General features: G+C 41.1%; 1 protein-coding gene and 1 long non-coding RNA gene across 3 annotated transcripts in view; one reads left to right on the plus strand and one right to left on the minus strand.

Annotated features, from left to right (window-relative positions):
• Window positions 1-13,214, minus strand: part of antxr2a (ANTXR cell adhesion molecule 2a) — a 98,780-nt gene that overhangs the window by 40,276 nt on the left and 45,290 nt on the right. For both annotated transcript variants that reach the window (XM_077522440.1, XM_077522441.1), the window contains 6 exons: window positions 11,925-12,003; window positions 11,423-11,518; window positions 5,228-5,278; window positions 3,889-3,978; window positions 1,781-1,954; window positions 1,627-1,707 (listed from right to left, as the gene is read on the minus strand). In XM_077522440.1, the coding sequence (XP_077378566.1) occupies window positions 1,627-1,707; window positions 1,781-1,954; window positions 3,889-3,978; window positions 5,228-5,278; window positions 11,423-11,518; window positions 11,925-12,003 (571 nt within the window). The remainder of the gene's footprint in view (window positions 1-1,626; window positions 1,708-1,780; window positions 1,955-3,888; window positions 3,979-5,227; window positions 5,279-11,422; window positions 11,519-11,924; window positions 12,004-13,214) is intronic.
• LOC144019407 (uncharacterized) lies at window positions 9,724-11,815 on the plus strand. The gene is made up of 2 exons (XR_013283661.1): window positions 9,724-10,436; window positions 11,428-11,815. It is a non-coding gene; the product is annotated as an uncharacterized LOC144019407 (long non-coding RNA).

Consider the following 13,214-nt stretch of genomic DNA (forward strand, 5'->3'; position numbering starts at 1 on the left):
GCGCATGTGCGCAGTTAGACTGTAAATGGAAGACTATTGTTGTACAGGAAATATAAGGAACAATGGGTATTTATATCCAGATTATCCACTCAATTCAACACACGAACATTTGCAGCCTAAAAATAAAATAAAATAAATAATAATAATAATAATAATAATAACTACCAATAAATGATATGGATTCACAAAGTTTAACTTTTACATTTTCAACCCAATATATTTTATATACTGTTTACATAATTTCAAGGCAAATAAGATTTTCTGGTCTAATGCGGCATATCCTGTTTTGGGAACAAATAATGTTTTAATGGCAAAAATGTGACATTTATACCGAAAGTAAACTGTTAGCAAATATACAACATCATTTTAAAAGTAGAATATAGCCTTCCAAGTTAAAACATATTTGGTAGTTGAATTTTGCCTTTTTTTGGTGAAAATTGACAGCATTTTAATGGCAAATGAAATATTTAAATCAGGAATTAACTTCATTTCTATGGCAAACTATGGCCTTTCAAGGCAAAAACATTTTGTTTGTTTTTGTTCTGGTCAAACTATCTTTTTGTGAACAAATGTTTTAAGAGGAAAAATAGAATACTAGCCTATTTGAGACTTAAGTCTAAAAATGTAATTGAAAAAAAAACAAAAAGCATGTTAACTCATTTGCTCCCAAAAACATATAAATGTGTTTTGTTTTGTTTTTTCAATGTTTAAATGTCCCAAAGACGTATTTATACGTTTTTTTTGTTTCTTTTTTATGCGAGAGCATACAAAAGGCTCTGATGCAGCCTCTCAACTGCAAAGAATGGTTGCAGAAATGGTAGTTATTACACAAACGGCCAGCAGGTGGCAGCAGACAAAGGAGATCAATCAGGGCCATGTTGAAAAAAAAGCTCAATGACTCACAATTCTAAATAGATTTGTGAAAATTGATTCAACGTAGCTATATTCTAATTAGTGTTGTTCCGATACCATTTTTGGGCTCCCGATACCGATACCCAGCTTTGCAGTATCGGCCGATACCGATACAATACCGATACTTAAGGTTTTTTTTCCTCAACATGAAAAAGCTGTCCTGCCATTGGTTCAGAGCATTCAAGGACCAATAGGATATCTTAGATCGGCATGCAGTGAACATGTCACATACCAGTGAATGTCGTGCACCAGCAAGACACAAGATGCTGCATCCTATGTTAGCCTTGAAATTAATGGTATCGGCATGCTACTTGTGAGTAGTCACTGATACCGATATCACTGTTTTAATGCAGTATCGGCACCTCTGCCGATACCAGTATCGGTATCGGAACAACACTAATTCTAATGCTAATGATAATTGCTGTAAAACGTAAACATAGAAATATACTTTTTTTTCCCCTGATGAAAGAAGAGACTTTAATCTTTCTTTTGATAGCTTCCATGTTTTTATAGCAATCAAACACAATATTCTGTGAGCCTTGCGAAATCAGTTAAAATCCAGTAAAAGAGCCGGGAGCGAACGAGATTGCTTCTGTGAAAATGGCTGGGAGCGAATGAGCGAGTTAAGAAGGCAAAATGTGTTACTGGAGTCCCCAAAAAGGACTAACAGTGAAAATCAACACTGACAACTTTCAAAGATCCCCACCGACGTACCTTATCAGCAGAGGTGGGCCGCATGAGGGACACTCGATCGTACTGCCGTCGCATCAACGCCCACAAAGCATCCAGACGACCCTGATGTGACACGGGGAGCATTTAACTCTCGCAATTTCACTTCCAAAAAGCTTCATCAAAATGCAAACTTCACCTTGATAGGCGTGTACCACTTGTTGTCCATGCGGTGGTAGGAGGCGGTGGAGGGCCTGGGAGTGGGCCGCTTGAACATGGGCTCCTCAACGTCTTCGGGCATGGACACCACGGCGTTCTTGGCCTTCTCCAGCCGGGCGCCCTCTTCGGTGGAGCCCTTCTCGCCCCAGCGCACCTGCGGCAACGACAGAATGACATCACTTTTATATGGTAATTGTTTTCCAAAGTAAAAAAAATGTTTGTTTGTAAACGTCTTATTTTGATGAAACACAGATGATAATCAGTGTTCAGAAGGATTACAGTAATCAATGAACAATTACTGTTGATATTGTGCAATGCGTGTCATTTTTTTTGGTTGTGGATACAGAGACCCCACTCATCCTTTATTTATACAACTAAAAACTTTAAAATGTAACGAATTGATGGGGTTTAACCGCCTTAAAATAATGTATGAAGCACATCATGAAATTTTTACTTGTCAATATATAGACTAGATTTATGAAAAGGGAAAGTGAGCATAAATTAAGAGGAATAGACATTTTTTCCAAACCTAAATACAGAACAAAACAAAATAAGGATGTATTTCAATTCAAGCTATCAGTTTGTAAAAACAATTTGGTTTGTAAAACAAAATCTTCTGTCTATTTGTATTTTTTTTAATGTATAAAAGAACAATTACTGCTAAAATACATATAGCACAAGGTCATGCAGTTGAATTATTTTGAAGTATTGTTACACTGAAAGCGTCTTGACTGCTCGCTGTCATCCATTTTGTGTTGATTATTTTTTGTTTGTTGATTAGGAGCAGACATAAGTTATTACTTGCAAGGCGCACAGAATATTGGGTTCTATTGCTATAAAAACATTGATCTTACCAAAAGAAAGATTAGAGTCTCTTCTTTCATCAGGAAAAAAAAGTATATTTCTATCTGTTTCCGTATTGTAGCAATTAGCATTAGAATATAGCTAAGTTTCATCATTATTCACAAATCTGTTTAGAACTGTGGGGAAATGAGCTGGTTTGCAACATGGCCCTGGTTGATCTCTTATACTCTGATGCACCCTGCTGGCCGTTTTTGTCGTTACTACAATTGCTTCACCCGTTCTTTGTCGTTCAGAGGCTGCATCAAAGCCTTCTGCATGCTCTACAATAAAAAAATGTATAAATAGGTCTTTGGGACACTTAAAATAGAACATATTTATATGTTTTTGGGAGCAAATGAGTTAAAATAGTTGCTGATTAATTTGATAAATGATTATTTGTCGAATAATCAATACATTTTGACAGCTCTAATGTGGGGAGTAACATTTCCAGGTATTGTTGGGGAAAGTGAGCATAGCAAGTTTAATAAACTACCTGGTGTTCCCATTTTTGCGTGCAAAAACGTGGCCCTTTTGTGAGCGAATGTCATCTTTATGAGAAACCGTACTGTTGGAAGACTTGAAAGGATGTTTCAAGATGGACTTTTGAGACCTTGGCAGTAGAAGCGCGGACATGGTTACGCTAAGACAAGAGGCGAGGAAGTATCAAGTGCCCGCTCCACCGGCATCCTCGCGGGGGGAAACGAGCGATGAGGTACGCACTCCCCAAGGATTCTGGGAAATCCCTGTGATAACTTACAGATGATGTGGAGGAGTGGGGGAGGAGGAGGGGGGTTAGGATGGCGGACACCTTGACAGCGGTGATGACGTGACGGCGTCGGGACGGAGACGACCAAGGACAGCCTGTCACGTCAGAGTTGTCAAGGTGCGGATTGACGGATGGAAAGACGGACGGATAGACAGACGGATGGACTGGCGAACAAAAAAAAAAAAAATGAGCGTAAGCACATTTATGCTGACCCGCTTGGCGTTTACACGATGACACGTACGTCGCATTCCAACGCCACCATTCTGACTTTTACATGAGGTCACTACTTTGAGGATGGAAAAAAAACACCTGATTGGTTAGTTGAAGTAACAGAAGGATGAGAAGGAGCAGGAGGAAAGGAGTAAGAAGAGGAAAAAAGGAGGAAAGTCAATAGAAGGAATAGAAAAGGGAGGTGATGAGAGGAGAGAAAAAAGAAAGATGAGGAAGATCTTTCGATATGAAGTGTGTGCTGTTTTGACCTCCATGCGTTTGATGCCTCCTGCTCCTCTTCCTCCGTAGTAGGAGGCGTCCACAGTCGGCCATTTCTTCTTGCCCGCCGGCTCGGGCTCCTGAAAACAGAAAGGGTGTTAGCGAGGCCGCACATCCACACCTTCTCGTCACACAATGCAATCTTCAGAGCCTTCAAATGCTACAAAACCCTCAATTCAAACCCCAATCCATGTTTGCAATCCTGACTGCCTTGAAAACCAAAACAAGGTTAACCTTAAAGCAGGTCTGAAACCTTATCTGTAGTTTGTAACCTTAACCTTTTGACACTTTGCTCTCCTAAACCAGGCTTGAAACCATAATTATAAACATTAACCCTTGTTTGAGACACTAAGTACTTTGAAACCCTACCTTGAAACTTACCAAGGCTTGAGTCATTTTAAAGCTTACAAAATGCTAAAAATGTGAAACCCCAACCTTGTCTTCAAACCCCAATTTGAGACCCCAATATTGCTTGAAACCTTAAAGGGATACTTGGCTCACTGAGACATTTTCAGCAATAAAAAGTTAATATTTGGTCTAGAATTAATGTGGTAACTTCATTAATTTTTTACTGTACAATTAATACCTTTATTAAAAAGTATTTTTTCTACTTGCTGTTGACTTATGATGGCATCACCTGTGCTGAGGAAGTAGGTAACGAGCCTAACGACCAATCATGGCTCAGTTTACTGACCAAACCCAGAAAACCATGATTGGCCGTTACCTACTTCCCCAGCACAGGTGATGTCATCATCAGTCGACAGCAAGTAGAAAAATTACTTTTTAAAGTACATGTAAAATAAAGTTATCAAATTCATTCTGGACAAAATATGAACTTTTCACTGCTGAAAATTGTTCACTGAGTCAAGTATCCCTTTTTAACCCTTGCTTGAAACCAAAAGCTCGGTATAAAACCTCAACCCAAACTTGAAACCTAATTTCAAACCTTACCCCTTGTTTGAAACCCAAACTGTCTTGAAAGCCGTATAAAAAGCGAACAAATACTTATAAGGCTAAATGCAAATGCTGTCTTGGGAACGCTGATTGTCTTGAAAACATAAACACGGCTTGAAAGAATTAAAGCCGACCGCAGGCTCAAAACCGCAGCCTTGGCTAGAAACCCTAATTTGAACCCTTAACCCTTGTACAAAACCCTAACTCTCTTGAAACCTTACCTTGATAACCCAGCCAATGTTGGAAAGGATCATATGAAACCCTAATTTGAAACCCTAATCCTGTTTTGAATCCCAAATATGAACGCAAGCCACTTGCGACCCTTGTTTGGAGCCCTAATTTGAAGCCGTAACCCTGTTTTGAAAGCGTACTCACAGGTGGTGGCGGCCTTGACGGGGGAGACGGTGGCGGGGGGTCCTTGATGACCTGAATAAACAGGAAGAGAGGGGGAAAAAAATGTCAGCAGAAAGTCTGTCATGAGATGATGTCCACCATCGGCGTGACGGGAGCTTGACGGGCTGACAGGCCACTGAGTCAAAAAGAACACCCAACTCCCCCCACCTCCATACCTTACCCCTCACCTCTACCCCCACCCAACCCCAACCCGCTGACTCTGATTAGTGCTCCTGTTTTGCAACATGAGGGCCCCCCTCTGAAAAATGAACAATCGACTTGTTGAAGGGGGGGGGGGTCTTAAATTTATTGGACGAGGTTCAACGCACCCGAGTGGACCGAAAGTCCTGACGTGTTAATTATCTCTGATAAGACGGGAGACCGAGAGGAGATGGAGGAGGAGGAGGAAGAAGAGAAGGAGGAGCAAGCTGTGGAAAAGGAAGACAAAAAGGAAGAGATGAAGGGACAAGAGGAAAATAACTCAAAACAACAACTCTGGCTAAGTTGAACCCCTACGTTAAAACCCTAATCATCTCTTGAAACCTCAAGTTAAAAATAGTGTTGTTCTGATACCGTTTTTTGGCCCCCGATACCGATCCCAATACCCAGCTTTGCAGTATCGGCCGATACCGATACCATACCGATACCTACATTCTTTTTTCCTCAACATGAAATAGTTGTCCTGCCATTGGTTCAGAGCATTCAAGGGCCAATAGGATATCTTAGATCGGCATGCAGTGACCATGTCACATATCAGTGAATGTCGTGCACGAGCAAGACACAAGATGCTGCATCCAAAATCCTATATTAGTGTTGGAATTAATGGTATCGGCATATTACTTGTGAGTACTCACCGATACCGATACCACTGTATTAATGCAGTATCGCCGCCTCTGCCGATACCAGTATCGGTATCGGAACAACACTAGTTAAAACCCTAACCTTGATTAGAAGCCTAAAATTGTCTTTTTTGAAATCCAAAGTTTCACTTGAAACCCTAACTTGAAAGCCTTACCTTGTCATCCAACTCTTGTTTGAGACCGAAACTGAAAACCATATTTTAAAAGGCAAACCCTTGATTAGAAAACTAAAATCCTACTTTGAAATCCTAAACCTCACTTGAAACCCTATCCCAGTCTGGAAACCCTAACAAGGGCTTCAAAGCCACTCTTTTTTTTTTTTTTTTTCCTCGCTTGAAATGGAATCCCCCCCCCCCTAAAAAAAAACAAAAAACAAAGTTAGCATTAGTCGCTAACAGCTGTTTTGCGCTCATCCCGTTTAAAACGGCGGGACGGTGCCGTCATTAGCATAATGAAAGAAAGTCATCAATTAGGCTTAATTAATTCCTCTTTGACACGCTCGTCAGCAAATCCGGCGACCTTGCCATACGCTGCCCGGCGTCGTTCCCACCGCCGCCGTACGCTCGCCGGATTAGCTCCTCCCGAGTAATTACACCAGCAGATTTTCGGGACATATTGTGGGATAAATATTTTTCCCGGCTATACCTGCCGGACAGATGCGACGCCCAATTAATAGCCAGAAAGACACGCAGGGAATGAGTTCTCAAAATTGTTACTGTTTGTCAATGTGAATACTGTGAATACTTTTCTGATGTGCGTAGATCACTTTTTTCCCACATTTTGTTAAGTTACACCAAAACAGGCTGGCTTTGGTCTTAACCGCAATTCACACTAGTATGTTCATAGTTCATACTGAGCCTGAAAATGGATTGGATCTGGATTAATAGGGAGATAAGTACTTGTGATTCGGTGTCCATAACATGTCGGAAAATAGGCAAAAATGTTGATTGTTGTTTTCCAAAGTAAAAGAAAATGATTTACTTTGGTTCAACACAAAGTGCACTTTCATAAAGGACTAAAGAAATTGTAGAATATTTACTAGAGATGTAACGATATCTAAACGTCACGATAGGATATTATCACGATATAAAGCTCACGATACGATAATTATCATGATATTGTGGGGAAGTTGGTGATATTTAAAAAAGGTCACAAATTCAATATTGTAAAAAAAGCACAATGATGTGCTTTTGTATATAACAGCAATGTTATGTTATTATTATGCTTTATTATTATTATTATGTCATTATTATTATGTTATGTTAATGCACTCACACATCGAGTTCCTCCACATACTGACTTGCATCACAGACATATTACGTTCCCCTTCATCTGACAATTAGTGCAGCTTTTCAACATAGAGGGGCCAAAACATCCCTAATGAAAATTAAATTTCACTAAAAAACTAGCCACCAGAGGGTGCTACAACTACACAAATGGAAATCAACCTGACTTTTTTTAACAGATGTGTTGCATTTGAATATCGTGAACATGACGACGACGATATCATGATATCGCGCTTACCGTTACATCCCTAATACTTACTGTTAAGAGGCTGAAATTCGGAGGTTTTGGACAATTAAAAAAGTATCTGAACGATTCATTGATTAGCAAAAATAATTCCCAATTAATTTGATAACCACTTAGTAATTGATTAATCGGAGCAACTTTATCTTCAGCCATCCTTTTTGTCTGACAAAAGTACACTAGCTTAATGCTAAAATATACTGTGAAACAGCATATATCTGCTAACAGAAATTAGCATCAACGATACAATCTCGGCAAACTCTTCAATCGACTGCTACGTGAACAAACACAGACAAGACATACAACCGACATCGTAATGCCGTTATCAGCTCATCAAACATTTTCAAAAGTGTCTCCAATTGCAATCCGAGTGGTGGACTGAGCTTTTGATTCGGGCGCCATTTTGCCTGTCATTTCCCCCAAATAAACGCCAAACAAAAGAAAATCATCACTCCGCAGCTTGTGCGCGTGACCCCCTCGGCTGGCTCCGAGCCGAGCCGGGATTTTGCGCCTCATCCCGACTCTCCGCAGCCTGGCAGACTGGCGAGGGCTATAAAGGAAGCGGGGGGTGGGGCGGGGTGGTGGGGGTTTAAATATTAACAAGGCACACATGGCCCTCCTCTTGTGCGGCGTTCCCCGGGTGCGAGGCGACAGCAGCTCCCCGCACCAAGACAAACACGGTGGCGGCCAGACATGCTGCAGGGGGTTTACATTTTAATGCCTTTGTTGCCGCTCCAAAATATGCTTCCGTCTCATGCTGGACGCCGTCCCTGCAGGTTCCACCCACGCCAGGTGACGTCTATCATTTCTGGTGAAGGGGCTTCGCGTCGGTGGCACGAAAAGAAGCAGGGACCCGGGGAGAAAAAAAAAAAAAAAAACGCCATCTGTGCCCTCCCCCGGCCCCCGGCCCCGGTAATCTGTTGTGGATTTTTCTAAAGTGGCTGCGAGTGTTTTCCAAAGGGCCCGAGGGTGCGCTGAGTTTACTCTCGCACAAAGTACAAGCCGCTCTCAAAGAGAACAATGGAGGACTGAGTTACAGCTACACAAGTGAACGCTTCCTAAAATGGGGGCGGCGAGCTGCAACTTTGGGATTGGCAAAAAACGGCAGATATGGGATGGCACTTGAGACGACTCCGAATCGCTCTCGAAATCCCGATCCTGCACAAATGCCACATTTACAGTGCTGACAAGTTCATTCAGATTGGAAAATGAAAACAAGAATCTCATTGCGCTACATATCATAACAAATTGAATCCCACTGAATCTTGTGCAAGGTGGATGGATGTACTTTTGCTACCAGACACTTTGAATGCTCCCTCTGGGGATGAATAAAGTCAGTAAGTCAGTAAGTAAGTGAGAAGTCAATAAGTAAGTCAGACGTCAGTAAGTCAGGAGTCAGTAAGTCAGTAAGAAGTCAGTAACTATAAGTGAGAAGCCAGTAAGTCAAAGGTCAGTAAGTCAGTAAGTAAGTGAGAAGTAAGTAAGTAAGTCAAAAGTCACGAATTAAGTCAGTCAGTCAGTAAGTCAGTCAGTCAGTCAGTCAGAGGTCAGTAAGTCAGTCAGTAAGCCAGAAAGTCAGTAAGTCAATAAGTAAGTCAGAAGCCAATATGTCAGCCAGTAAGTCAGTTAAACGTCAGTAAGTCAGTCAAAAGTCAGTAAGTCAGTCAATCTATCTATCTATGTATCTGAATTGAATCATTTACACTTAAAAAAAATGGTGTATATCCCATGTATCAAGGTGTGTATTGTCATTTATTGATGCACACAACACCCCTACCCAAAACATTATTAGGTGAGATTTTGGGCTATGGGAAGAAGTGACGTCAGAACCACAGTAGCCCGTTTTGCCGGCTAAAATGACACATTTGTGTAAGGCTGCTTTGTTCAACCAAATCCAACTGTCAGACAGTCAGCATCAAAAACGTGTGAAGTGATTTTCACCTATTAAGCTTTTTATTTTATTTAATCCAGTGAAACAGCCGGAAGCGAAGGGGGTTGCTTCAGTCAAAATGGCTGCCAGTGAATGAGTTAATACCAAAAAAAATAAAAATACTTAATTGAGTTCAAGACATAACTGTCATTACAGTGGTAAAGTTGACGCATCGATGAGCCGGTTCAACCGTCATCCAGCCTTTGCTTTGCCTCTGCAAGGAACTGGCCAGTTTTTGTTTTTTTTTCAAGCAAGCGAGCCATTTTTGCCCCAAATGTTGGTAAGCGACAGAGCTGATTGGCCGAGGCACAATTCGAACACAATAACCACATCAAAAGCGGGGGCACGGGAAACAAAATGGCCCCTCTCTCGTTTGGAGCCCGGCCGCGGCTGGCCGCTCAGGTCGCCTAGCAACGGCACACAAAGAAGCTCGATCGGGAAAGCGAAGTCGGTGGCGGCCCGCCGGCGACAGATTGCACACAAGTTAAGAAAATCTTTTTGTTTGCGAGGCGCCGCCGTCACGGCGTTACCTGGGGGACCGACGCGATTAATAATAAGCGATGGGGATTGGCGGCGCTTTATGTCGGATTTGCAGGCGCCACTACGCTGTTCTGTTTGTTGGTGCGTTCGCTAATCCGGTCGTTCGCACCTTTTCGTTCGCAATGGGAGGAAAATAGAAATGAAAGATACTTTTACGCAGCTTCGTTTACAGGTTTTTTTTTCCCCAAGTCACGATTGGAAACGTCACTGACCGACAGCCATTCTGTTGCGTTGAAAGAAGTTGTCCCTAACTGTGTGAAAGGCAGCGACAATGGAGCAACAGGGACCACTAAAATTGGCTGTCAATTTTCATTGAGAGACTTGCGCCGTGACGGTAGGGCTTGAAATTTTTCATTGTTTTCTCGTATAAAGTCTAAATATTTTTCCCAACCTGTCTCTATGTGAAAGGGTATAAAGTATTATTCTACAATGCTGGAAACCAGATGTGACTTAACACTTCACACTTACCTCTCCTTCCCAGTTATCGCTACTCTGTGTGAAAGGCTTCCAGACGGAAATAGTGGAATCAATGTGACCCAGCAAAATGCCCCCTTTTCACCATACTCGCATACAGACATTTTCTACATTTTTCCCCAACGTTGACGCTTTACATTAAAGGGATCGTTTGGCTTTTTTAACATGAATCTCAATTTGATCCTCACCTCCCGTGTGTGCGATCAGCACTGACTTACCCCTGACAGCGTTCTGTGACATGCGTTCTGGTTCGCCGTTGGACGAGAGCAAAATAGTCCAGCAAGCTGGCTGGGGTCTCGGAAATAAAGCGTTTTTCTTCTAAAAACTATTTGTTTTCAAAAGCGTGATACATTTCCATCACAATACTCTTTTCTGAATAAAGTCAGACGCCATTACCGCCAGCCACTACTTTTCTGTTCGTTCGTATCACTGCGCGGCGCACAACTTCAGGCGGAAGGATCAGCTGGCTGCAGTGCGTCGGTTAGCGTTCTACAGGGCGCCGCGCAGTGATACGAACGAACAGAAACGCTTTATTTCCGAGACCCCAGCCAGCTTGCTGGACTATTTTCCTCTCGTCCAACGCCGAACCAGAACGCGTGTCACAGAACGCTGTCAGGGGTAAGTCAGTGCTGATCGCACACACGGGAGGTGAGGATCAAATTGAGATTCATGTTAAAAAAGCCGAACGATCCCTTTAACGTCATCCCAGCAATTTTCCACCTATGGAGGTATTATTCAAGACGAGATGGATGCGATTGCAGGATGAAAGTGACCTTAGCCCCTTTCACACCACCGGTACATAACGAAGTTGTTTTTGTTTTTTTTGTTTTTTGTTTTTTGACTCACCACAGTGCAGCAGAGAGGCCAAAACCACCACATCAGGGCCAGCGCCACCAGAGCCAGAAGCACCAGGAACACGATGGCCACAACCAGACCGTTGGACTGCAAACATGGCAAACAGTCCGTTTTGCGGTTTTATACTTTCAGGGGGCAGACAAGATTGAAATTGTGATTCAGATTTTGCCAGCTATGTTTAAAATTAACCCGTGTTGACATTTTAATGCAGGCTCTGCTGCATATCGAGTATATAGATATAGAGTACGTTCACAACTAGTAGTCAGCCAACCACCAGGGGGCGACGCGTGGTTAAGTCAGGATTAAGTTTGACAAGTGACCTTAATAAACAGGGTATTAGCATATTTAGTCCATTATTCAATTAACACTAAATTATTTGTCAAATTTGACTTATTTATTTTTTTATTTTTTTTTATTGATCATTTATTCAAAAAATAATAATCCTTTTTTTTTTTCTTCGACTGTTGTATGATGATGAAATGGAACAACTTACACAAGTGGATGCGGTGATGGTGTACGCGCTGGAGATGAACGACTTGCCGTTGTTCAAGCTGATCAGCACGTCCATGCTCCTGGCAACACACACAATTATTCGAAAAAAAACAAAACAACTTTTTTCAGCATCCATACATTTAAAGGGATACTTGACTCATTGAGCCATTTTCAGCAGTAAAAAAATAAATATTATGTCTATAATTAATGTAGTAACTTCATTATTTTTCATGTACAATTAGTACCTTTAAAAAATATTTTTTCTACTTGCAGTCGACTGATGATGACATCATGTGTGCTGAGGACGTAGGTAACGACCAATCATGGCTCAGTTTGCTGACCAAACCCAGAAAACAGGTGAGCCATGATTGGTCGTTACCGACTTCCTCAGCGCCAGTGATGTCATCATCAGTCGACAGCATGTAGAAAAATTACTTTTTAAAAGGTATTAATTGCACATGAAAAACGTTACCACATTAATTATAGACAAAATATTAACTTTTCACCGGTGAAAATTGTTCAGTGAGTTAAAATAATGACATAAATCTACTATGAAGAAAATTACTGATAATTTAAGGTGTATTTGTTCCTTTTAGATGCTAGGGGAAAAAATGTTTTTTATATATATCAAATAGCAAAATATATATATATATATATATATATATATATATATATATATATATATATATATATATATATATATATATATATATATATAATTAAAATTCTTTTGGCTGATTGAATAAAAAAAAAAAAGACTACATGGATCTGATTGGCAGATATAAAAATAAAATAAAATAAAATAAAATAAAAATAAATATTTAAAAAAAAATGACAATTCTTTTGGCTGATAGAATTTATAAAAAAAAAAAAAAAAAAAAAAAAAAGACCACGGAATTGATCGGCAGATAGTTTGCATTTTATGTAAAATCGAGTTTACCCTCCTGGATTTTTTTTTTAAGGTTAATCTAACAGGAAGTATTGAGCCAGAGGGGAGGCATCAACAAGTTGAGCCAGAAAAAAAAAATCACCAGAGTGCATTGGGAAGCGGAGGTGGGAGGAGGGGGTGTGGGGGTGAAGTTAGGATGCCGCGCGCTGCTTAAATATTTAGCGGGTAAATAAGGGGTAAGGTGCCAAGGCAGCGGAATATTGATGGCGTAATGGCCACACGGTCTGCTCGCTCATCTGTTGGGATCCACGGGAGGATTGGCCGCCTCGGGCCAAATCCAAAAGCAAAGAGACCTCTCCTTGTTAGTATTCTGCACGCCAGGCCAGGCGGGGCCGGGGCCTC

This window comes from Festucalex cinctus, chromosome 5, assembly GCF_051991245.1.
Source record: "Festucalex cinctus isolate MCC-2025b chromosome 5, RoL_Fcin_1.0, whole genome shotgun sequence".
Taxonomy (NCBI): Eukaryota; Metazoa; Chordata; class Actinopteri; order Syngnathiformes; family Syngnathidae; genus Festucalex; species Festucalex cinctus.